The sequence below is a fragment of the Myotis yumanensis genome, unplaced genomic scaffold (assembly GCF_028538775.1).
Source record: "Myotis yumanensis isolate MYYU_CA2020_CCGP unplaced genomic scaffold, mMyoYum1.0.hap1 SCAF_14, whole genome shotgun sequence".
In the NCBI taxonomy this organism is placed as follows: Eukaryota; Metazoa; Chordata; class Mammalia; order Chiroptera; family Vespertilionidae; genus Myotis; species Myotis yumanensis.
Genome location: NW_027223765.1, coordinates 10,264,573 through 10,289,695, shown reverse-complemented (window position 1 = coordinate 10,289,695; position 25,123 = coordinate 10,264,573). Strand labels below are relative to the sequence as shown.

General features: G+C 46.0%; 1 protein-coding gene across 3 annotated transcripts in view; it reads right to left on the bottom strand.

Annotated features, from left to right (window-relative positions):
• The window catches only part of TRANK1 (tetratricopeptide repeat and ankyrin repeat containing 1), a 100,409-nt gene that overhangs the window by 34,392 nt on the left and 40,894 nt on the right, over positions 1 to 25,123 (bottom strand). For 2 of the 3 annotated variants that reach the window (XM_070391729.1, XM_070391728.1), the window contains exons 2-11: positions 24,282 to 24,413; positions 21,581 to 21,619; positions 19,481 to 19,607; positions 16,823 to 16,973; positions 14,722 to 14,840; positions 13,843 to 13,926; positions 13,485 to 13,623; positions 10,054 to 10,185; positions 5,057 to 5,227; positions 685 to 846 (exon numbers count right to left, since the gene is read on the bottom strand). In XM_070391729.1, the coding sequence (XP_070247830.1) occupies positions 685 to 846; positions 5,057 to 5,227; positions 10,054 to 10,185; positions 13,485 to 13,623; positions 13,843 to 13,926; positions 14,722 to 14,840; positions 16,823 to 16,973; positions 19,481 to 19,607; positions 21,581 to 21,619; positions 24,282 to 24,412 (1,255 nt within the window). In that variant the 5' untranslated portion in view covers position 24,413. The remainder of the gene's footprint in view (positions 1 to 684; positions 847 to 5,056; positions 5,228 to 10,053; positions 10,186 to 13,484; positions 13,624 to 13,842; positions 13,927 to 14,721; positions 14,841 to 16,822; positions 16,974 to 19,480; positions 19,608 to 21,580; positions 21,620 to 24,281; positions 24,414 to 25,123) is intronic. The other variant, XM_070391730.1, reaches the window with a different exon arrangement.

Below are 25,123 nucleotides of genomic sequence, written 5' to 3'. Positions count from 1 at the left end.
GTAACCTAGGTACATGCCCTTGACCAGAATCGAACCCAGGACTCTTCAGTCCACAGGTCAACGCTCTATCCACTGAGCCAAACTGGCTAAGGCAGATCATTACATTTTTAAATCCATTTCTAAAAGATATTCAAAAAGTCTGAATGAGCATAAATCACCTTTCACACAACTGAATTTGTGAGAAAAATTATCTTGCAGGGCCCTAACCTGTTTGGCTCAGTGGACAGGCCGTGGTTCCCAACCTTCCTAATGCCACGACCCTTTAATACGCTGGGTACTCGTATGTGGGTGTATCTGCATGTGGGCGGACCCACCTGGAGACAGATAAAGGAGCAGTGTCTTGGTTCCTAAGACCATCGAAAATATGTGTTTTACGATGGTCTTAGGCGAACCCTGTGAAAGGGTTGTTCGACCCTCAAAGGGGTTGTGACCCACAGGTTGAGAACCTCTGGGATAGAGCGTCGGCCTGTGGACTGAAAGGTCCCAGGTTCAATTCCGGTCAAGGGCATGTACCTCGGTTGCGGGCACATCCCCAGTAGGAGGTGTGCGGGAGGGAGGCAGCTGATCAATGTTTCTCTCTCATCGATGTTTCTAACTCTCTATCCCTCTCCCTTCCTCTCTGTAAAAAAATCAATAAAAATATTAAAAATATAATAATAATAAGTAATAAAAATAAAAAATTACCTTGCAGGGAAGAAAGGAGGCGCAAGAACTTCTGGACTACATCTTGCTTCAGAAAGTTTTTATGCAGCAACCGGTTTCCTGAGTTCAGGTACTTCACCAGCTGCGCAGAGGCCTCCCGGAAAATGTTGCTCTCGCTACTGGGTCCTTCGCCATGGCTCAGTCCTGCAAAACAGCACCAGGTGATGCTTCCGAATAGAGATCACAGCTGCAGGAGATGGAAAAGTTACAATTCTGCACCCCTCCCAGTACCCACATGCTTTGCCATGACCTTGGCAGCTCCTCCCACCCAGAGGTGGAGCCTATTCCCCTCCTACCCCTGATTCTGGCCTGGCTCCATGACCAGTTAAAACCAGTAGAATGCAGTGGCTGTGGTTTTTGTGCAGGATCTGAGCCTAGGCCTCAAGAGGCCTATTAGTTCCATTCGCTCTCTTGGGACCCTAGCTGGTTTGGCTCAGTGGTTAGAACGTAGGCCCGAGGACTGAAGTGTTGAGGGTTCGATTTCCAGTCAAGGGCATATACCACGGTTGCAGGTTTGATCCCTGACCCTGGTGGAGATGCCTTCCAGAGGCAACCAGTGGATGTGTCTCTCTCATGTTTTTCTCTCTCTCCCTCCCTCTCTCTCTCTCTAAAGATCAATGGAAAAAATATCTTTGGATCTGAAAAAAAAAAGTGACTATATAAGTACTAAACAACAACAGAAAGACTGGGTGAAAATATGCTAAACTGTGATTACAATAAATTTTTGTTTTTATATAAAACCATATTTTTACAAACTTCCTTCAATGATCATATTTAGTGGATACATATTAGGAGATTTGAAATTAAAACTAGCCCTAGCCGGTTTGGCTCAGTGGATAGAGCGCCAGCCTAAGGACTGAACGGTCCCATTCAATTCTGGTGAAGGGCACATGTCTGGTCCAGGCTTGAACCCCAGTAGGGGAGGTGCAAGAGGCAGTCAATCAATGATTCCTCTCTCATCATTGATGTTTCTATCCAGCTCTCCCTCTCCCTCTCTGAAATCAATAAAAATATATTTTAAAAAATTAAAACTAAAAAAGGTCTTCTGAAGTTGCAACAGTGCTCAGAAGTGTTAGAAAACAGAATAAATCATTTCAAAAAGAGATTTCGCTTTTGCCTAAAATCTTTCTCCCAAGCTAAAAAAGACAAACTGGTAAGATTTATCATACGAACTGGTACATTTTATTACACACATTTTAATCAGTTTAAATGTATGCAACCATCTCACTTCATAAAAGAAAAATATAAAAACATATAGCTATAAATGCATGACATAAGTCTAAATAGGCAAGTCACAAATATATGAATTTGCAGATGGAGGTTGGTTTATAGAGAATTAGCATTTTCTTGTTTTCCTTTCCTATTTTGTAAATTTCCTTTAAAAAAGAATATATTGCTTTTATAAGAAAAAACATATCATGGACACATTTCAGTAAGCACTGCATCCCTGCATTTACTGAATACAAGGCCCGTCTTGGTGCTGAGGGATGCGAAGATGGGAAACCTCTGAGTCACAGGCTCTGTCTGTGAGGGAAACCAACACACAGAGAAAGTTCCAGTATCCTCCAAGTGCTTGCTGTGCTAGAGATGCCTGCACCAGCACAGAGCAGAAAGCAGCTGGCTCCCCCTAGCAGCGGTTCTCAACCTGTGGGTCTCGACCCCTTTGGGGGTCGAACAACCCTTTCACAGGGGTCGCCTAAGACCATCGGAAAACACATATATAATTACACATTGTTTTTGTGATTAATCACTATGCTTTAATTATGTTCAATTTGTAACAATGAAAATACATCCTGCATATCAGATACTTACATGACGATTCATAACAGTAGCAAAATTACAGTTATGAAGTAGCAACGAAAATAATTTTATGGTTGGGGGGTCACCACAACATGAGGAACTGTATTAAAGGGTCGCAGCATTAGGAAGGTTGAGAACCACTGCAGGGCCTAAGGGACCAGAGAGAAAAGCTTCAGAGGGCTGGATCTGTTCTCACTTGAAAGGCCCTGCATTAGTGAGTGAGAGAAGATCAATCAATCTTGTTCTAGGTCCTAAGGAAAGTTGAGCTTCCAGAGAAGGTGGACATGCTGCCATCTAGTGGTGAAAGGCAGGTAAGACAGTTACATAATCCTGACTCTTCAGGCGTGAACCCTGGCTCCTCAAAGTGGACTCTGGCTTCCCTTGGCTGCTTGTAAGAATCCTGAGTCCTGCCCTGAACCTGCTGAATGAAAATCTGCATTTTAACAGGCTCCCCAGCGATGTGTGTGCACAGTTACGTCGGGAAGCTCTGGTTTAGAGAACAGCAGAAATATTCAGTGAGATTTCTCACTCAGAAGCAAAAGCCACCCTATCCACAGACACCATCACTAGCTAGCTCTTCCTGATAATTGTCATCCTGCTCTTTCCTGATCTGTATCAGTTCCTTTTGCTTTCTTTTCACTCAGTGTTCTCCTGTGGTCGTTCAATATTCCTCTAGTGCAGCAAGGAAACCTTCCTGGTTGATGGTCTGGAAGACATTGCGGTAATCAAACCTCCAATAGGTTTACCAACGACCACCGGGGGACTTTAGGCTTGACTGCCTCCACTGCCATCACAAACTGCCAGTCAGCCCAAGGGCCGGCCTGGGATGGCATATCCCTCCTAATGGGCTTTTCAGCCAAGCGAGTGCAGTTGAGTCCTAGTAAGTAAAAAAGGACCAGCTGCAATTCTGAGTCTCTCCTCCTGGTTCAAACCTGGACCAGAATTAGTTGGTGAAGGAGCAGAGAGAGGAAGGGAGAGTGAGACCCTGTCTCAGTAGATGAGATGTTTTTAGGATCAGCAGATTTTCAAAAATTCTATTGTACAAGGAAACGGAAAATATTTTAAAAAATAAATAAAAATGAATGACATGCTAAAGTCTGTAACACTAAATATAACATACATACATATACAGTATTATAAGAATTAATATTAGAATTAATAAACAATAAATTGGCAAACAGAGCAGCCATTTTCTACCATTAACTGGTGGTCATTTTTTGTTGTTATTTTAAAACCTGGAAATTCATTGGCAAAGACAGTTTCGATTTCTTAATTTAATATACCATTAAACAGAGACATGTCAGTGATGACGAAACACATTCCAGTTTTGAAGATGTTAAAATGTGGGGGGAAAGGGGTAACTTGGAATCAATGAAATACAATGCCTATATTCAGACATATTATCAACCAATAGGAATAAAATAAAGACTCTTCCCAAATTCCATAAGTCTACTACTACCCATGTCTCCTTCCTCCACGAAAAATGTACAAGTTGGTGCTCTAGCAGAACAGGAGAGAAATCTAAATAGACAACATGATCCAGAAGAATCATATAGAAGTAACAAAACTAAATGCAGCATAATGTACACACGTGGGGACTAGAGCCTAAGTAAAGTCTAAAAAGTATATACTGTGTGTGCACATGCATATACACACATATGCAATAATGTATATGTATGTTTCATTAAACTGGGATGCCTAAAGAGTGTCACATCTCTTAAAATTTTTTTTTCATTTTTCAATTACAATTGACATTCAATATTCTGTTAGTTTCAGGTGTATAGCATAGTGGTTAGACATTTATATAACTTACAAAGTGATCCCCCCAACGCCATACATAGTTATTACAATATTTAAAGAGCAAAGTTTTCAGGACACTGGGTAATTCTTTCCTATGGGTCCAGGTATGCTACTTGTTGTAGAAAGTGTAACATTTATATAATCATCCTACCATGCCAATGCCATTTACTGGTTTTCAAGTTTTAGAATCAATCTATAGATGCAGCACAGAAAACTTAAGAGTTGAGGAACAGAATGTAAATGACACAAATAACATTACTAGACATTACTCAACAATTGGGGCTGACTTGTTTAACTTCACCTTATACAGTAGTCAGTCAATGGATGCTGTCCTAAACTGATAAAGAAATAGGAATAGAAGTTAATATGTAAGTGCATAGTGTAATCTAGTGCAACATGAATGTATTTTAAATTGTTGGCTGTGGCTGTTTCTGAAGGGTAGGAATGATTTTTGTTATCTCCTATTCCTTCTGCTTTTTTTGCTTTTTTACTGTGTGCATGCGTTAGAAAATAAATCCCCCATAGCATCTAAAGGACAACCTGGCGAAGTTCCCGGAATATTGCAGATGCTCTCTAAATAAGAGTTGTCTCGTTCTATCTTCCAAAAAAAAGGAAACAAGTTTTCCAAAGATTGGGAGTCTCATTTCCATCTTCATATACCAAGAAAAGATTAATCAATTTGTATCTAACATCACAGAACCAGTTTTTACACCGCCCCCCCCCCCAAAAAAAGTTAATTCACTGGAAGCTGTACCTGATAGGTCCTTAGAACACGCAGCCAGTTTTTCCAAGTGACTGTTGATTTTCTCGATGGCTTTAAAGTTCTTATTCCTCTTCAGGACATCCACAGGGGTCCGGGACTGTCGATCTAGCAGGGTGGGGTCTGCCCCAAAACGCAGGAGCATCTGCACATCCTCTGTTTGTCCTAGGGCAGGCCAAAAGGAAAAGGGGGCATTGTCATGGTTCCTTCCGTAAGGAGATGTCCCCATGAGTGCTCGTCCTCCCAGTCTCCTGCCTGAGCAGCCCGGGGCAAGGGGACCACGGTCCCTCTGCTTGCAGAACCTAAACTGCTGGCCTTGGGCAACCCACCAAAGTCCCCGAAGGAAGGCGGACTTTGTGGAGTGGGAAGGACAATAGCTTTTAAGAGGTTCAGAAGTGCGCTCCTCTATACCTTTCTTCCCTCTCCTTGGCAACAAGCAAGGAGATGGGGAATCTGGTTACTAGGCAACTGTTACAGCTGTAAGGATAACAGCAAGCTGTGACTTCAGATTTCTTTATTCCCTAGAGAGGAAACAAAATATTCTTCCAGAAAAAAAGCCTGTCTGGGGACAGGAGAAAAAAGTGGCAATTGCTCTCCAATCGGGGTCTTTTTGTTGTCACTGTTTCCATCCTCCCAGCCCCTACCCTCTGGCTGCCAGCTCCGTTTGCTGCTTTGACAAATCTATTTGCCAAGCATCAAGGAGTCTCTGTGGTCACAGATGCAGCAGTCTTCATAATGGAACAGGTGTACTTCTGGGGTACAAAGACTTATGTGGGCATGGAGAGTTAAATGAATCAATGCCCAATCCCCAGCGTTCATACCCATGCTTTCCTAAAATGCACTGCCTTGACCAAGCACCTGTACTCAAGGTATCGTCCTACTCATGGTGTTCTCCTTCCCCATCTCCCCAATAACAACTGCCCTTCTTCCACTTTACAAAAATAAGACAAAATTTAAAAGGCCTGCCCTAGCCAATTTGGCTCATAGAGCATCAGCACACAGACTGAAGAGTTCCAGGTTCAATTCCAGTCAAGAGCACTTACCTTGGTTGCAGGCTCAATCCCTGGCTTGGTTGAGAGCAACCAATCGAAGTCTCTCTCTCACATCGATATTTCTCTCTGTGTGTCTCTCCCCCTCCCTTCCACTCTCTAAAAATCAATGGAAAAATATTCTCGGGTGAGAATTAACAAAAAAATTAGAGTCCTACTTTTCTCTTCCCAACAAATATCTCACAGTGGTAAGCAGAATCCCTTAGATTCTTAGCACCTCGCATACACACACCTTCTCCCAGTTCTTCAATCAAATACTAATCCAAGGACTGCTGTGATGAGACTCTGAGAATGTAATTAAGGTCCCAGAGCAGTTGACCTTAAGATAATCAGGAGATTTTCCAGATGGGCCTGGCCTAACCATTTGAACCTTAAAGGTCAAAAGTGTAGAGGTCAGAGATTCAAAGTACAAGAGAGATCTGATGCACAAGAAATTCTCCCCGCTCTGAATATAGAGGGGGCCTCATGACAAGGAATGTGTGTGGTCTGTAGAAGCTGACAGCAGCCTCTGCCTGACATTCAGCAAGGAAACTCGGACCCCAGTCCTACAACCACAAGGAACTGGATTCTGCCGCAATCATGTGAACTTGAAGGAACGCCTCGAACTTTTTTTTACATATATTTTTATTGATTTCAGAGATGAAGGGAGAGGGAGAGAGAGAAATATCAATGATGAGAGAACCATTGATCAGCTGCCTCCTGCACACCCCCTACAGGGGATCAAGCCTGCAACTCAGGCATGTGCCCTTGACTGGAGTCGAACCCGCAACTCTTCCGTACGCAGGCCAACACTCTATCCACTGGGCCAACCCGGCTAGGGCTAGGCCTCAAACTTTAGATAAGAACACAGTCCCATGGCCCAGCCGATATAGCTCAGTGGTTGAGCGTTGACCCAGAAACCAAGAGGTTCCATTCAGGGCACATGCCTGTGGGGGGCCTGTAGGAGGCAGACAATCAATGATTCTCTCTCATCATTGATGTTTCTATCTCTCACTCCCTCTCCATTCCTCTTTCTCTAAAAAAATCAATAAAAACATATTTAAAAAATAATAATAACAAAGTCCCAGCCAACACCTGATTTCAGCTTCAGGAGACACTGAGCAGAAAACTCAGTCACATGGAAGCCCATCTTCTAAAAGGGAGGCTGCTCTGGGTCCTGTAGGGAGAACGAGGGATGGAACCCCATTCCCATCCTACCACTGATCTGGAGAGTGACATGGGTTCTAGCGGCCTGAGGGTCATCATCTGTGAAGCTGGACTCATGATACCTTCCTCACAGCTATCCCTGAGGGTGAGTGGGAAAACCTGCCCGAGTACATGGCACTGGTGGAACTTAATGGCCCTTTAACTGTTGAGACACAGCAGTAGGGGCTGGCTGAGCCTCGGGCCAAGGCTGGCATTGTGAAAAGTCATTTCTCATTGTTTCTCCTAATGAGAATACAGGTATCTTTCTGAAGGAAGCAAGTATCTCTCAGACATGTCTTCAGTTCAAAGTTTTCTATACATACAAAGTAGATTTAAAAACACTGGACTGCCTCTGTGTGTGTGTGTGTGTGTGTGTGTGTGTGTGTCTATGTTCCCTCTAGCTCTATCACTTGAAATACATGCTCACAGTTGGAGCTTTCTCCTCAGTTTAGACTGGAGCTGGACTTCCAATCTCAAGGTTAGATATCCCAGAAAATGGGCTTTTATATCCTAGAAAAGTGATGGATACAGAGGTATTGCTCCAGTTAAGTGAAAATCCAGAAAACACTGGCTGTGCCCACAAATTTAAGCTTCCAACCTACTTCCCTTCACCCTTGCTAAGCGCCCCCCGCCCCCCGCCCCCCACTCTGAGATTCTCAGAGCTGCAATGCTGAACCTGGCCACTAGGTGACATCACACCTATCTCCATTTTTGTTCTTTTTTACTGAAAAGGGGTACATATTGCAGAGTGAAAAATATCATGAACATAGGGGTGCATATGTTCTTTCTGATTGGTGTTTCAGGCTTCTTAGGATATATTCCTAGAAATGGGATCCCTGGCAGTTCCATTTTTAACTTTTTGAGGAAACTCCACACTGATCATAGCAGCACAATTTACAATAGCTAAGATCTGGAAATAGCCCAAGTGCCCATCAGTAGATGAGTGGATAAAAAAGCTGTGGTGCATCTATACCATGGAATACTATGCAGCAGCAAAAAAGAAGGATCTCTTACCCTTTGAGACAGCATGGAGGGACCTGGAGAGTATTATGTTAAGCGAAATAAGCCAGTCAGAGAAAGACAAGTATCACATGATATCACTCACAGGTGGAATCTAGTGAACAAAATAGGCTGATGAACAAAATAGATCCAGAGACATAGAAGCATGGAACAGACTGTCAAATCTCAGAGGGAAGGCGGGGGTCGGAAGAGATCAACCAAAAAAGTTGTATGCATATATGCATAACCCATGGACACACGCCACAGTGTGGTGAAGGCCTGGGGCAGGAGTGAGGGGGGGCGGGTGGGGGGCATGGAGGCAGGCTAAAAGGGGTCAATGGGGATACAAAGGGGACATATGTAATACTTTCAACAATAAAGGTTTTTTAAAATGTAAAAAAATATATCATGAAATGATTTGTTTACTGAGATACCAATTATGTCTGAAACATCCATATGTATATTAAAGCAAATCTCTCTGTTGATCCCCCAACCAAAAAAAAAAAAAAAGAAAAAGAAAACTCAGTCACATCACTCTGGACCTACAGAACTGTGAGCTAATGAATGGGTGTTGTTTTAAACCACTTAGTTTATGGTGGTTTGTTACATAGCATAGAAAACCAACGCAGTTACCCTTGTGCATTGTCCCAAATGAGCTGATGAAGATCTCCAGTAGAGGGCATGCAAGAGGCAGCCAATCAATGGTTCTCTCTCTCTCTATCCTCTCTGAAATCAATTTAAAAAACCTATTTTTAAAAAAGGTAAACAATTTCATCAATGTCCTGACTTAAGTAAATAAGTAAATAAATAAATCTCACAATAAAATCCATAGGGCACCCCGACATGGATTCCCGGCGCCCCGGTCAGTGGGGGATAACAATAGAGAAACAAACCTCACGGGCTGCTCCTGGGACCCACTGGAGAGAGAGCACTGCAATTTCCTAGGAGGGCCCTCCAGACCAACAGCAGGACTTAGACTTAGGCTGTGTCCAGTCCACAGGCACATTCAATTCCAAGCCGACATGTTATAATCATGAGTTTTCGTATTTTTTTAAAAATCCAGCCTTCCAATGTCTCTTGCTATCAGAAGACAGCAGCAAGCCTGGTTCCCACGATCAGCACTGGCTGCAGCCAGCCCAGACACAAGCTCCCACTGCTCCGTCGCCTCCCTTCCACTGGGGCTGAGAGTCCATGACCATCTATCATCACAGCAACCCCTTTTCCAGAGCTGTGTGGGCGTGCTCACAGCTTCCTGTTTCACAGGCTAACAAGGTACATCTGCGTCAAGGAGCCAGCTTTTCCTCCCATGTGTCAGCCCCTTTCAGGAAGCCTGTCTCCCCCTGGAGGGCATGGGAGGATGCAATTCCTGTGTTAGCTCCTAAGTGCCAGGAAGGCAGGATTATGTCTGTTGTCTGGTTCACAATTTATCTTTGGTGGAGCACAGATTTGGCATAAAATAAAGCCCTTAGTAACCACGCGATGGGGGTGAGAACAAATGCAGATGGAAGCCCATGTCCTTGAGTCATTCGACCCCACAGAAGCCATTCAAAGCTGAGAGCCCTGCAATTCTTCCTTCTCTCGCTCCACCTCCTCTCTGCACACAGCTTACCCTCCTAATCATGTTTAATTCAAGGCAAAGTTTACTCCTGAGCCCGTCACAGGATGGACAGGGAAAACATAATGGCCTGTTAAGTGAGTTCGCCAATGCCTGAGGTCCTCCAGCCCACAGCACACCCTGCAGCCGGTGTCGCCACTTACGCTTGATGAGGTATCCCGGGGAGTGGGCGGCGACCACGTGCAGGACGGTGCAGCCATCCTGGTCCTTCTGGTTGACGCGGCCTTTCCATTCGGGCTGCTGCTCCATCAACCACCTGAACAGATGGTTTTCCCCTGAAGGGCATTAAGACGAGTTACTGATGTTCTCTTCTGCTTACAGAACACCAGCAAAGCAAGTCGATGTGTACCACACAGAGGCAACCGAGCGGGGAATCCAACACATGCTGCCATTGCCACACACAGGTGAGAGACACGGGAGCTTGTGAACTGAAAGTTTTAGAAAGTTACTCACAATGCACTGAAGTCAGCTTCCCTAGAAGCAAAGCCTAAGACATAGATTCTTCGCCATGTGACTTGGAGAGGGAGCTTGAGACCGAGGGAGGGGCACAGGACAGGGGGAGGAGGCAAACAGAGATGTGGTCCCAGCTGCGTCCACTCGGGCCTGACCCCAGGGGGAGCTCTGGAGTGTGAGCTGTACCGCAGAGTTGACCCACCTGGAGGCAGAGGTTGACCTCTGTACCCCCACGTCAGTCAGCTGAGACCTGCATGATGCCCCTGGGAGGAAGGTGAGGTTGAGGGAGAACTTCTCTGGGATGTGGTGCCTGTTGGCAGAGAGCAGTTCTCTGTCCAAGCCTCCAGCACTCATAGAAAGTGAGGGTAAGCATGGTCTAAGAGGATCTGGGCCCGGCCGGCGTGGCTCAGTGGTTGAACGTCAGCCCATGAACCAGGAGGTCACGGTTTCAATTCCCGGTCAGAGCACATACCTGGGTTGTGGGCTTGATCCTCAGTGTGGGGCGTGCCAGAGGCAGCCAGTTAATGATTCTCTCTCATCATTGATGTTTCTATCTTTCTCTCCCTCTCCCTTCCTCTCTGAAATCAATAAAAATATTTTTTTAACAAAATAAAAATCAAGAGGATCTAGGCGGGGCCTAAGAGCGCCCATCAAGTCAGTATTCTGAAGAGATTACTACATTACTATCACAGGACATATATTTTAAATTCTTTTCACAGACTCCTTTCCTTATAGCTCCTGGGATGGAGGAAAGCCCCACACTTCTGCCAATTTGATAATCACATGTCAGAGTTTTCCTCTCAGAAACTAATCAGGGATGAACTTGAAGACCTGATCTCACGGATACCTGCCTATACTCACAGGAGCCGCCTTAAAGAGTAGACAGGATGAGGAATAGTGCCTTTCACAACCAGAGGCACACTTCTCTGGGTTCCAGATTCCTACTTTGAAGCTGAGAACATGGATCAGATTGCTCTGAATCAAACTTTACTTGGTGTTTTATCTAACAATCCCCATCTACACTAATAAAAGAGAAACATGGTAATTAGCGTACGACCACTACCCTTCCCATTGGCTAATCAGCGTATCCTTATGCAAATTAACTGTCAGCCAAGATGGCAGCCAGGAGCGGCGCACTGAAGCGAGCAGGGAGGCTTGCTTGCTTCAGTGACTGCGGACTCCAATGTTCCCCTGCCTCACTTGCCGGCCTCTCAGCTGCAACTCTAAGCAACTATATACTATGTTGCAAATAAGAAGCTAAACAAAACTCCAGAAACCAGCCGGACTGAAAGCCAGCCAGACCGCAACATTGTATTGTTGTTTTCAGCAGCCGAGGCCTCAGAGCTAAAGCTGGCCCGGAATAAAAAAATTAAAAAAAGAAAACAAGGAGCGGTTGGAAGCTTCAGTCACTCGCTTCCTGAAAACAGCCCTCAGCCCCTCACCCAGACTGGCCAGGCACCCCAGTGGGGACCCCCACCCTGATCCAGGACACCCTTTAGGGCAAACCAGCCAGCCCCTACCCATGCACCAGGCTTCTATTCTATATAATAAAAGGGTAATATGCCTCCCGGCACCGGGATCAGCGGAGCAGTGAAGCTCCCGGCACCGGGATCAGCGTGACAGGGGGCAGCGCCCAAACCCCCAGATCGCCCTGCGGCTCTATGTGTGACAGGGGGCGGGGCCACAACCTCCCTATCCGCCCTGCTCTGTTCATGACAAGGGAAGGCGCCCCAACCCCCTGATCAGCCCTGCTCTGTGCCTGATAGAGGGGAGCTCCCCAATCCCCTGATTGCCCTGCAGCTCTGTGTTTGACAGGGTGCAGCACACCAACCCCTGATCGGCCCTGCTCTGTGTGTGACAGGGTAGAGCCATAACCTCTCCATCGGCCCTGCCCTGAGTGTGACAGGGTGCAGTGCCCCAACCCCCTGATGGGCCCTGCTCTGTGAGTGACAGGGGGCAGTGCCCCAACCCCCCTCCACGGGCCTTGCTCTGTGTGTGACAGGGTAGAGCCATAACCTCCCCAATCAGCCCTACCCTGAGCGTGACTGAGGGTGGCATCGCAACCTCCCAATCCGCCCTGCTCTGTGCATGATGGGCGGCGCCCCAACTCCCCAATCGGCCTTGCTCTGAGCCTGACCAGGGGCTGCACTTAGGAATTGGGCCTGCCCTCTGCCACCCAGGAGCAGGCCTAAGCCAGCAGGTCATTATCTCCCGAGGGGTCCCAGGCTGCGAGAGGGCACAGGCCAGGATGGGGGACCCCCCTCCCCACCTCCCCGAGTGCACAAATTTTTGTGCACCGGGCCTCTAGTGTAAGAATAAATCTCTTACAGATTCCTCAATACATAAAGTGAATGATGGCAGGGCAAATCTGGCTAAAGCAAAGGTGGGGGCCCAAGTCTTCAAGCCTCTGGCCACCACCACTCTCTCATTCTGGGAGATGATATGGCCTAGAAGAGGAAGACTGCCTAGGCAAGTTCTCTTGGCCCTGCCGGCTCTAAAATTATATGGGTAAATGTCCATCAGAGATGCCACACCTGCTTGGAAAAGAAAAACAAGCTCCCGTCTAAAGTGTAAAGAGAGAGAGAGAGAGAGTGTGTGTGTGTGTTTTAACAATAACATTTTAAAGATGTTTATGGAAATAGAAGTCCTTGAAATTTTAAAGTCCTTTCAAGTTTAAAAGAACCACCAGCCATCTGTGTCGGCAACAGCCAGTGCTTCCCATCTTACCCCCACCACAGTCGGCCCTCTAGGCTACAGAAAATGAACCTGAACCTGGGAAAAGACCACATCTGCCTTTGCAGTGGGAGGACACTCCACAGCTCTCCTGGGAGCTCTGCCCAGCAAGGCTGTGGGTCCCGGGCTCCACCCTACTGCCAGGACCTGTGTAGGAACACAGACCCTTTCAATCCGGGCCTCCTGTACCTACAAGGTCCTGGGAGAAATAAAATGGATGCTGTTGCCCTGCTGCCTTCATGCATTTGAATAATCAATCATTGAATATTTAAAACATCTGAACAGTCTCCATTCAAGTGGCTAAATTCTGCTTTCACCTGAGCTGAGAGGAGCACCAGAGCTCAGAGCCCGGGGGCAGCTGGGAGGGTGTTACCCGGAGAACACTCACTTGCTTGGATACAGAGTCGCATGAGGGCATGCAGAGGGTACGGTCCTATCGTCTCGATGCTCGCGCCAATGGAGATCAGCCACTGGACTAACTTGGGCACCTGTTCCATTTTCTCATAAAGTCCAATGAAGACATATTTCTGGGAAAGAAAACACACAGGAACAACCATGGAAGTCACTGTAGCAACATGAAACTTTCAACTCCTTCACCCATAAAGCTCAGAATCAGTAAAACCTGGACGTGTTGTGGCCCAAGCATAGGATTATCATAAATAACAAATTTGCAGTTGGGCAGCTAAAAAAGAAGGTCCCAAATCCAAGCCCGAAGTAAAACCATACCCTTCAAAAGGCCACCTTACCTCAAAGAGACTTTTCAGTGATAACTCTGGGACATGGATATTTCTTGGTAGTCGATCTTTTTTCGCTGACAGAAGGAGAAATGACTGGTGAAGGCAGAAAAATAAAAGATTAGAATAATGATGTTCTCCACATAGGTTATTAGAGCCAAAGTATCCTTAAGCTTTAAAACAAGCAAACAACAAAACAAAATACCCTCTGAACCTGTCTCCTTTTTTAAGGCCAGCTGCCAAGCTTTTCAGCCTGAGCCATGATAATCAGAGACTCTGGTCCAGGGCATGTACCTCGGTTACAGGCTCTTCCCCTGCCCAAACCGTAGTCGGGGTGTGTGCAGGAGGCAACCAATCAATGTGTTTCTCTCACACTAATGTTTCTCTCTGTCTTTCCCTCTCTCTTTCACTCTCCCTAAAAATCAACGGAAAAATACCCTCAAGTGAGGATTAACAAAAAATAAAATTTAAAAATGGAAGCTAGCTAATTAATATATCTCAGTGAATTTCCATCTTTAAGGATGTTCTAGTTAAAAAGTTATTTTGGCGCCCTGGCTGGTTTGGCTTGGTGGATAGAGCATCGGCCTGCGGACTGAAGGGTCCCAGGTTCGATTCTGGTCAAGGGCACATGCCAGGGTTGTGGTCTTGGTCCCCAGTGCGGGGTGTGCAGGAGGCAGCCAATCAATGGTTCTCTCTCATCATTGATGTTTCTATCTCTCTCCTCCCTTCCTCTCTGAAATCAATAAAAATATATTTAAAAAAAGAAAAAAAGTTATTTTGGCATCAAGATAAACAAATGCTAAGTTACAATGCCCTGGGGCCAGCAGAAAGAAACCAGTTAATGTAGAAGGTGCTTTCTCCACAAGGGAGCCACCATCTCCTCTTACTTACATGCCATAATCCTTTTTTTGCCAACTTCTCTATTACTGATTGCCACACTTCTGTGGAGAATCCAATGGTGAAAATGTGATCAAAGTAGGGCAAGAAACTTTGCAAAACAATGGGGTCACCTGGAAAAAAATGCCACCGTTTAGAAGTTTTAACTTGGGGAAAGTCTAGAACATTTGGGCAAAGGTCCCCTAATTAAGACCACACATAGACAAAGGAAAAATTAAAGATGTATGGAGTTGCAATCATTTTCAATTTGGGTGACAATCAATCCCCTAAGAGTCAGACAGCATAATGTGAGCCACCATTCACTTAGCCCTTCTAGTCACCAAACCCAGCAACATGTGTTTACATTTAACCCCTCAAACACACCAAGAGGGCAGTGGCTATTTACCTCCATTTACAGAGAAGGAAATGGAAGCTTAAGGGAAGTTACACAATTCACTTCCTTGAAGAAACATGTGACAAATAGTATTCTCACCCAACAGATGAGGCACTATCACAAATGAGGTCAGGCTTCGTGGCATGTCATGCTGCTAGTTCATGACCAAAAACAAGACTGGAATCCACATCTAACAACTCTTTTAGTCAACACACATTCTTCTAACCTGGTGGCCCATCAACCTTGCAAACCACAGTTCTCAAACTCACGGATGAGAAGAACATCCAAGGGGATAGGACAGACAGACTAACATAGCACCTCTTCCAGAGTTATTCATTTCCAAAAAAATATCAAGATAACCATGTACTAGTATTATATGAAAGGCTACAAAATTTCCACAAGTATATTTTCCAAAATTTAAAAATTGGGCATGGGCATACTCTCCTTGGTAGAAAAGTTGGGGCTGCGTCACCCCAAGAAGTCCCGCTAACTGCTCCCTCTAAGATTGGGGCAGAGGGAAACCACCCCGATCTCTCCAGGGATGGTCACCAAGAACTGTTGTGCAGCCAGCCGGGCTCTGACAGGAGAAGTACTTTTGGAGGATACGCAGAGACGATGAGGAAGTGCAGGCCATGTGGTTCTGAAAGGGGATGCAGGCTGCAGGCCCTGGCGGAAGTGACCAGCTGGAAATCTGAAGATCTCCTACCTCTCTGTCTAGGGGACACGGCGGTGCCCACTTCTAACCCCGTCACTCACTGTCTGACATGCTCTTACCCCTCTCTGTGCCAAAATCTGTAAGGTTCCACCCACAGACCACAGAAGTCACTCTCCCACCATCGCAGTGGAACAGTAGGATACCTAACAGTTGAGTCTGTGGCCAGCAGTGATTTCCCCACTTCTGAAAGCCAAAAACCACACTCCACCAAGTCTAGCATGTGCTGCTATTCACACCCTAACACCTATAGAATCGGGATAAGTGTTACAATCGATGTCGTGTCTCAGTGGCAGAACATAAACTAGTGGCTCATCTTATATCAATGAGAACTTAAATCGGATCAAGCGTAATATTTGAAAACAACGGCCTGGTTACTGGCGGGACTTTAGAAGGAGCCCCTTGGTCACTGGTAAGGAGTATACTACACTGAGCTTTTTGGTTTTCTGTCCAGGCCACTGACAAAAGCCACCCCTTGGGCCAGGTGATTGCAGTAAGAATCTAGTGGTGATGCTCAAGGCCCCCCACGCGTCACTCCCAGACTGAGCAAGTGGGTCCACCGCTGAAGTGAGCATCGCAGCCGTGACACTGAACACCGCTGACAGCTTTCACAGGACCCTGCCAGCCCTTTTGGGTTATTTTCACAGCAAACCAGAATATTTTCTGAACACATTGGAGAAATATGCAAAAATCATAAGGAAGCACAAAAACACATAAAGCAAGTAGTAGTATAAATCGGGAAAACTCTATGAATAGCAATAGGAATTAGTCATTTTTATGAAGGCATGAGCCGCCAAAGCTTTCAAAATACTTTCTAATGTGAAAACCAGTTTTATTCAAACTACATAAATCAGCCACAAAAAACACCCTGTAATCATCTCCCCAGGAGCCTGAGTCCTGCAGGAGGAATTCAAATAAAATAACTAGGACTGGAAGGAAGAAAGGAAGGGAAGGAGGGGAGACGGAGGGAGGGAAGAAGGGAGGGAACGCTTCCCCCGAGTCAGACTTACTGCCCATAGTGGTGAAGACTCCCACAAGGAAATCAGCAAACTGGCTCTGGTCGCTGCTGCCCTGCAGAAGCTGAAGACCCTCAAAGAACATGCGAGCAGCTTCGTAATGCTGGAGCAACTGCAGCAAGGAATAACCAGCGCGGTAGTATCCCTGGAACGAAAAAAGGAAAACCTTGCCGTCTCTCCTCAAGCGCTGCTGAGAGGATGAGCAAGACTGGGGGGCTGGCGGGGACCCTAGAATCTCACTTCTGTGCAAACACAGATCTCTAACAGTCACTGCCCACCAGACTGCCACATGATGTCCTGTGCAACATTTTTTTCTGTCATTTTCTAACTGCTAAGAAAATAATCACTTTCAAATCTATGACGTAGGACACAGAGAGAAGGAAGCTGGCCTGCTTCCAATTACATGTGTCATTTATTTATCCATGACTCAAATCACAGCCTGTGCAAGAAGAGAGGAATGAAAAAAATCCCGCGACTACAGTGTTCTGGGAAAGAATGAGCTTGTCATGTAACTCAGAAATTGTTTCCTGCTCCTTTCAATCAAAGTAAACACAATTTGCACTGGGGATGTAGAGGGAAAAATTGTAATCACAAGCATTGAGAATTACGAAGCTCCACATTATTGGCAAAAAAAAAAAAAAAATTATTTCTGTAGAAGAGAAGAAAATTACAAGGATTGGTGATGCAAACGGCCTCCCATGCCCTGGCCGGGTGGCTTGCTTGTCGACCCGTACACCAAAAGGTGGAGGGTTTAATTCCTGCTCAGGGTGCACGTGGGAAGCAGCCCATCAATCGACTGATTGATAATTCTCTCTCACCTCTCTCTCTCCTCTCTCTCTCTCCCCCCCGCACCCCCCACTTTGACCATCCAACTGCATTGGCATTTATAATTCCACTTAACACCAAATCTCTGATTATTTTTTGATTTGTCTTAACTTTCATTTGAAAGCTCTTCTAAACCTTAGAGAACAATCAGAAAAAGTGTTTTCTTTTCCAACCAGGCAAGCTGGTACAGAATTTCCCATTTCTCTGACTTCCTCAGATTTAAGTCTCATCTTTTTATTTTGGACACAGGGATTAGAGGGTATCAGAATATGTCACCCCAAAATATGGGACATGAGGACTGCATAAATCCCCTCGCCGGGGAGTCTTTATGGCCTGAAGGAGATAGAAAGTCGGCACTGAGATGAGCCTGCACAAACAAACCTCGCTGATAGCCCTTATCTGCCATTAGTTTCTCCATATGTTTATTTCTCCACAGTTCACTGACCCTAAAGTCTTTAAAACCCTGTCCTTTGTCTTGTCATGTCTCTACAATGTATCACGCTTCATTAAAAGTGATATATAAACTCTCCGACCCACCCACTTCTTTTTTTTTTTTTAATATATTTTATTGATTTTTTACAGAGAGGAAGGGAGAGAGATAGAGAGCCAGAAACATCGATGAGAGAGAAACATCGACCAGCTGCCTCCTGCACATCCCCCACTGGGAATGTGCCCGCAACCCAGATACATGCCCCTGACCGGAATCGAACCCGGGACCCTTCAGTCCGCAAGCCGACGCTCTATCCACTGAGCCAAACCGGTTCCGGCCGACCCACCCACTTCTTTGGAGTCTTCACTTCTTTTCTCAGAAGGACCCCATGTCACATAGAAAGTAACATCAAATAAAATCTGGTAGGGCCGGCATGGCTCAGTGGTTGAGTGTTGACCTATGACCCAGGAAGTCACAGTTCGATTCCCAGTCAGGGCACATGCCTGGGTTGAGGGCTCTATCCCCAGTAGGGGGCGTGCAGGAGACAGCTGATCAACAATTCTCTCTCACCATTGATGTTTCTATCTCTCCCTTCCTCTCCCTTCCTCTCTGAAACCAATAAAATATCCTATACAATAAAAGGCTAATATGCAAATAGACCAAACTGCGGAACAACCAGTCACTATGACATGCACTAACCACCAGGGGCAGACGCTCAACGCAGGAACTACGCCCTGGTGGTCAGTGCGCTCCCACAGGGGGAGTGCCGTTCAGCCAGAAGCCGGGCTCATGGCTGGCGAGTGCAGCAGCAGTGGCAGGAGCCTCTCCCTCCTCCATGGCAGCGCTAAGGATGTCCAACTGCCAGCTTAGACCCACTCCCTGCAGAGGGGGAGGGCCTAAGCCATCAGTCAGACATCCCCCGAGGGCTCCCAGACTGAGGTCTCCCAGACTGTGAGAGGGCGCAGGCCGGGCTGAGGGACCCGCCCCACCCCCAGTGCACAATTTTCGGGCTTCTAGTATATATATAAAAGAATTGGTGTCATGTGGTACACTAGCTTGCATCTGAAGTAAAGCTTTGCTATCATGAAACTTGTAAACAGCAAAGAACATGAACAGACTATGAATTTGGTGTCACTACTTTAGGACAAAATGAGCTCAGAGGATCTCCACTGCACTCCATCCACCAAAAGCCCAGCTCTGCTCTCCCCTACAAGGGCATTTCAATACTTGGCCATCATTAGTTCCGCCCTTCTCTGGGTACTACTCACGTGCCCCATGAGCACCTGCGTGAAGTGCAAAGGGAGTTGAATGAGAAGTACTCCCGTTTTAGAAGGAAGGGGGGGAGGCAGGCTAAGAGGAAGGAAGCAGCAGCTGTCCCAGCGTCCCTTGCACCATACCTTCACGTAGGTTGGATCCCACTGGAGACACTCCTTGGCAGCCACAAATGCCTCGTTCCATTTCCCAAGGTTGTAAAAGGCATTGGACTTGTTGCACAGGAGCACAGCCAAGTCCCTGGGGGGAACCCTGTGAGAAAGAACAAGCTGGAGATCCGTAAAACTATCTTCCTGCAAATACAGAAAACAATCCTTAAAGACCATCACTCTGATCCTGACTGCTGTCATGCCCATGGGGTTTTGGCAGGAAATGTGCCAGGTATGGCTATCAGAGCTGACCCTTGTAGGCCCCTAGAAATCCTGGGGCACTTGCAAGGTACAATCTGTCCTTACTCACTTCCAAATCCTCTGCTCCCAGCTTTTAATGACAAATGTTCTCAACACCTTGGTTCCATTTCCTACTGATCCCCACAGATCTCTTCATTTTTTAGAGACTGTTCCTAAGGATGGAGAGGATGGGAGTTTCCCACTGAGAGTGAGCAGAGTCCAGACACGGTGTGAACCGCTCCACATGCATGCTCCTCTTGATTGGAGGCAGAACTTATCACAGGAAGGGCTGTTCAGAACACGTGACCACAGCATCCCTACGGACCCACTGGGAGAGACCCAGGTCAAGCACTATTCTATCATGGCAGGACCCAGAGTACAAACGAGGCCCACACACCATGTGGCTAATCTGCACTGCCCAATAGAGGAGCTACTATCCACATGTAGCTATTTAAATTTAAATGAATTAAACAAAATGTAAAATTCAGTTCCTTGGTTGTATTTGCCACATTTCAGTACTCAGTAGTCACCTTCTATATTAAAGATCGTCTTCATGGTCACAGAAAGTCCTGTTGGACAGTGCTAGTCTAAGGATCTGAAGGCCATAACTCAAGCTCACAAACTGCTTAGTAAAATACATCCTACCCTCCTAATTTATAATAGCTGGGAGGCAAGGTTCAAATTTAGAACCGCCGGCACTGTGTCAGGGCAGGGTGAGCCAGGCCTGTGCCCCTGCCCACTCTCTCTTCTATTTTCACCTCAGCCTTCATCCTGCCCTGTAGGAGATACAATTCCAAGCTCTGTCCACACCCCTGACCTTGGCCAGACCGCAGAAGAATGGATGCAGGTAGGAGGCTCATGTAGGGTCTGAGAATAGGGTCCATGGGCAGAAACTCCTGGGCCCTAGTACCCACAGTGTGGACCAAAAGGTTTGAAAGGGTTCTGGATGAAGACCCTGGCCCAACAGACTCCTGTGGGGAGGGGTTCAGCTGGGGAAAGGTCAAAAGGTCCCTCTAAAGCATGGGCAGGGTGGGGCCTCTCTTGCCTGGGTCTCAGGGTAATAAAGCTGCAAGGTTAGTGCTGAAATCAGGTCAGAAGAAGGAGGAAAACACAAAATATATCACAATATGTTAACAAAAGCTCAAAAGCCATTGAATTCAAGACACACTGGGGGGTGGGGGGGACAAGACGAATTCTATGTTATTGAATATTTTCAATTGTGAAAATTATACCAATCATTAAAGAAAAGATAGGTGATGCAGATAAGCACAAAAATAAAGCAAAGAAAAAAATCACCTCTACTACTGTCCCCACCCCAGTGCTTTATGTGCCCGGCTCCTCTCAGCACCCTTCATTCCCTCTAGGGCAAGAGATGAGACTCCAAAATCACAGAAGAGGCAGTGGGGCACCCAGTGGGTGACTGGCAAGGGAGCTGTGACTGGAGTGTAGTAGATGCCCGGGTGTCAGGCCCGATACCCTGGCCAGTGCAGCCATCCCCACCTGCAGTGAGTGTTGGCTGCAGCTAGGGGGTCCAGAGATTTACCCTCAGCCTAATGGGAGCACCCGCTCCAGGAAGTTATGCTCCTCCTAGGGTCTGATTTGTGTGCCCCAACCCCCAATTCATATGGCGAAGCCCTAGTCCCCAATGTGATGGTGTTTGGAGATGGGGCTTGGGGAGGTGATTAGGTTTAGATGAGGTGGTGAGGGTGGAAGCCTTGAGATGGGGTTAGTTGCCTTATAACAAGAAACACCAGAGAGCTTCCTTGCTCTCTCTCTGTACCATATGAGGACACAGTGAGAAGGTGGCCGTCTGCAAACCAGGAAAAGAGTTCTTACCAGGCACCGTACTGGCCAGCAGGATCCCAGGCTCCAGAACTGTGAGAAATAAATTCCTGTTGGTTAAACCGCCAGTCTATGGTATTTTGTTATGACAGTCCACGCTGACTAATACCGCCTCCCTCCCTAGGACAACTCCCAGGGGCTGGACAGCCTACAACCAATGATGGGCTAACATGGGAATCAAAGAGTCAGCCCCTTGTCCCAAAGTGGGACCAGCTCTGCAGCACAACTCATCCTCTCAAGTTCTCTGGAGATCAGGCTGAAGGGGACTCCAGGTGAGACAATATCCCTGCCTGGAGCCTTCCCCTGCCCCATCCTGCTTCCCTCAGTCCCCATCTCCTGAGAGCACTTGCTCTGCAAACCCTGTGCACCTAAATCCCTATATCAGCAGGAAGACAGGCAGCAAGTAACGGGCAAAAGACACAGTGTCAGGAAGGTCCATGAAAGGCAACATGTGAGGGTCCCGGCAGAAGTCCCATTAGCAGTCACACAGCCAGTAAGTGGTGGAGCTAAGATTTGAGCACTCACAGTGTGGGGTCAGTCTGTGATCATAACCACTTTCCAATGCTTCCTCTTTAAGAAAGCCGGATGTTTTGCCCTGAATGAGGAGCTCTAGGCCCAGCTCTGACAGTTCTGATCTGACTCAGGAAGGGGCAGAATAACAGAAATACAGGCCCAAACCAATTATACTCAACCCAAGTCCAGGTAGAGTGCAATACTATGGTGATAGAGAGGTAGGGTTGGGAGCCATGTTTCGGTAATTTAACTCAGTGTCATTTCTAAGTACAAGTTTAGGTTGTATGTACCCACAAATGCCAGGCTCTTGCTTCTTCTGCTATGGCTGTTCCCAAAATATGATCTGGGAACCTCAGGGGGGAAGGGGTTCCCCAAGACCATTTAAGGTAATCCACAAGGTCAAACTGTAGTAGACTGAATAATGGTCCCCCAACAATGTTACCTTTTATGGCAAAAGCAGATGTATTTAATTTATGAACCTTGAGAAGAGTTTGTCCCAGATTATATACAATCACAAACATAAGGATGAGAGAGAGAATGAAACCAGGCAGAGGAGAAGGTGATGTGATGACAGATGCAGATTGAAATAATATGCTTTGAAGATGGAGAAAGGGGCCACAAGCCAAGGAAAACGGGCAGTCGCTCAAAGTTCAAAAAGGCAAGGAAATGGATTCTCCTCTGACACCTTGATTTTAGCCTTGTTAAGACTCATTTCGGACTTCTGACCTCCAGAATTGTAAGATAATAAATTTGTATTGTGTGAAGCCACTAAGTTTATAGTAACTTGTTACAGCAGCAACAGGAAACTTATACAATAATAATGCTAAGACATTTTGTACCTTTACACACTCATTCTCTCACGTGTTCAGGGGATGTTCAGAGGCTACATGACGTGAGCTATCAAAACAGATTGACTGTAGAAGCAGATGTGAGAAGCCAGATGTCTACTACTAAGACAAACATTAAAAGGATTTGTGAAAATGTAAAATGTGCCAGTCTTCTCACCAAATTGTTTGCTTTGGAAAATACAGTTATTTTTCTTTAAAATATTTTATTTATATTAACGTGTAATGGATTTCTTATTGATATTTTTATTTAGATTAATAAATATAAACTTTAAATTTCTCTTAGTTTTAAGTTCTGATACAGACTTAAAACCTACATATTGACAACTAAAAACCTACATAAACAAAAGCTCTTTGGGTCCTCTATGACTTTAAGCATAATCATAATATGAAAATGTTTGGGAACAGGTCTACTAGAAGTGAAGGGGCAGGTAGAGAGGTGAGCTGCATTCCTGTGTGGTGAGCACTATGGCCAGGGGGTATATGGCATAGGTCCTCCAGAAGATGAAACGAATGACAACTGAGAAGTTTGGAGACTTCTCTCAATCCAGGAACTCTGATCCCATAATTAGACAGAAGGGAAAGCTTTGTAATGTTTATCAATAGTCCCTCAAGTTTCACTTTCCATTTCCCTTATTACTCTAGAGCAGTGGTTCTCAACCTTCCTAATGCTGCGATCCTTTAATACAGTTCCTCATGTTGTGGTGACCCCCAACCATAAAATTATTTTCATTGCTACTAAATAACTGTAATTTTGCTACTGTTATGAATCATAATGTAAATATCTGATATGCAGGATGTATTTTCATTGTTACAAATTGAACATAATTAAAGCACAGTGATTAAATACGAAAACAATATGTAATTATATATGTGTTTTCTGATGGTCTTAGGTGACCCCTGTGAAAGGGGTCGCGATCCACAGGTTGAGAACCACTGATCTAGTGTATTCTGTTCAGTTCCTGGGCTGACTATGTAGAGAAGATCAACAGGAAGTGAGCGAAAAGAAAACAGAAACTAGGCAGTGTGATAAATGACAAGAAAACTTAAGCAACTGAGTTTCCTTTTACTTAAAAAAGGTGGGAAGAAACCGAAACCGGTTTGGCTCAGTGGATAGAGTGTCGGCCTGCGGACTGAAAGGTCTCAGGTTCGATTCCGGTCAGGGGCATGTACCTGGGTTGCAGGCACATCCCCAGTAGGAGATGTGCAGGAGGCAGCTGATCGATGTTTCTCTCTCATCGATGTTTCTAACTCTCTATCTCTCTCCCTTCCTCTCTGTAAAGAATCAATAAAATATATTAAAAAAAAAAAGGTGGGAAGAAAATACAAACACTTACCCCCACTGGTATAACTGCAGAAGAACCTGGATGGCTTCATCGTACTTTCTGATGGCCAAAGAGAAGTTTCCATTCTTAAAAACTTGGTTGCCGGATTCTTTCAACAACTCAGCATAAGTTGCTGGGTCCATCCTGTGAGGAAACATAGGAAAGGGCTGGCTGCCAGGCCTGCATGGGCCTCAGTCCCCTTCCCATCTGCACTGCTGAGAGTCTGGAGAGGCAGTTTGTTAGCTCTGGCTCCACCCACCTGTAGAGGGCACACCCTGACAACACTTCTCGCCAACATGGGACCAGAGAGCCTGCCTAGGTCACTTCTTCCTCAGTTCTTTTCTGACCTCAGGGACAGAGGCCAGAACAATTCCATTTAGCCTGTGTTAATGATCAGCTCTGCGCTGAGCAAGGAGGCTGCTTCCAGATGCCCAACAGCATAAACCCGGTAGGTAGTTTGGCTCAATAAGTGGCAGTGGTTCCTATAACTGGCACGATTATTATGCTCTCATTACCACCACTATTACCATAAGGATGCACTGTCCCCACTGTTCAGATGAGGGAACAATTCTCAAAGAGGTTCACGCCACTTGCCTTAAGATCTGCTAATGGCATTTCCCAGTTTAGACCCCAAATTCAGGCTTCTGCTCTTGACCACTATGCCACATCACCTGATGGTACAAGCAAAACTCAGCTGATGGTCCTTCTCAGAAAGGGGAGGAGGAGGTGCAGTGCAGAAAGCCACAATACACAAGGGACTAAGTCACAGGGCCACCATCACTGCCTCTCCCGTCCCCTACCCTGCCTAAAACACTATAAAATACGTGGCAGAGCACTCGTGTCTGAGATTTGTG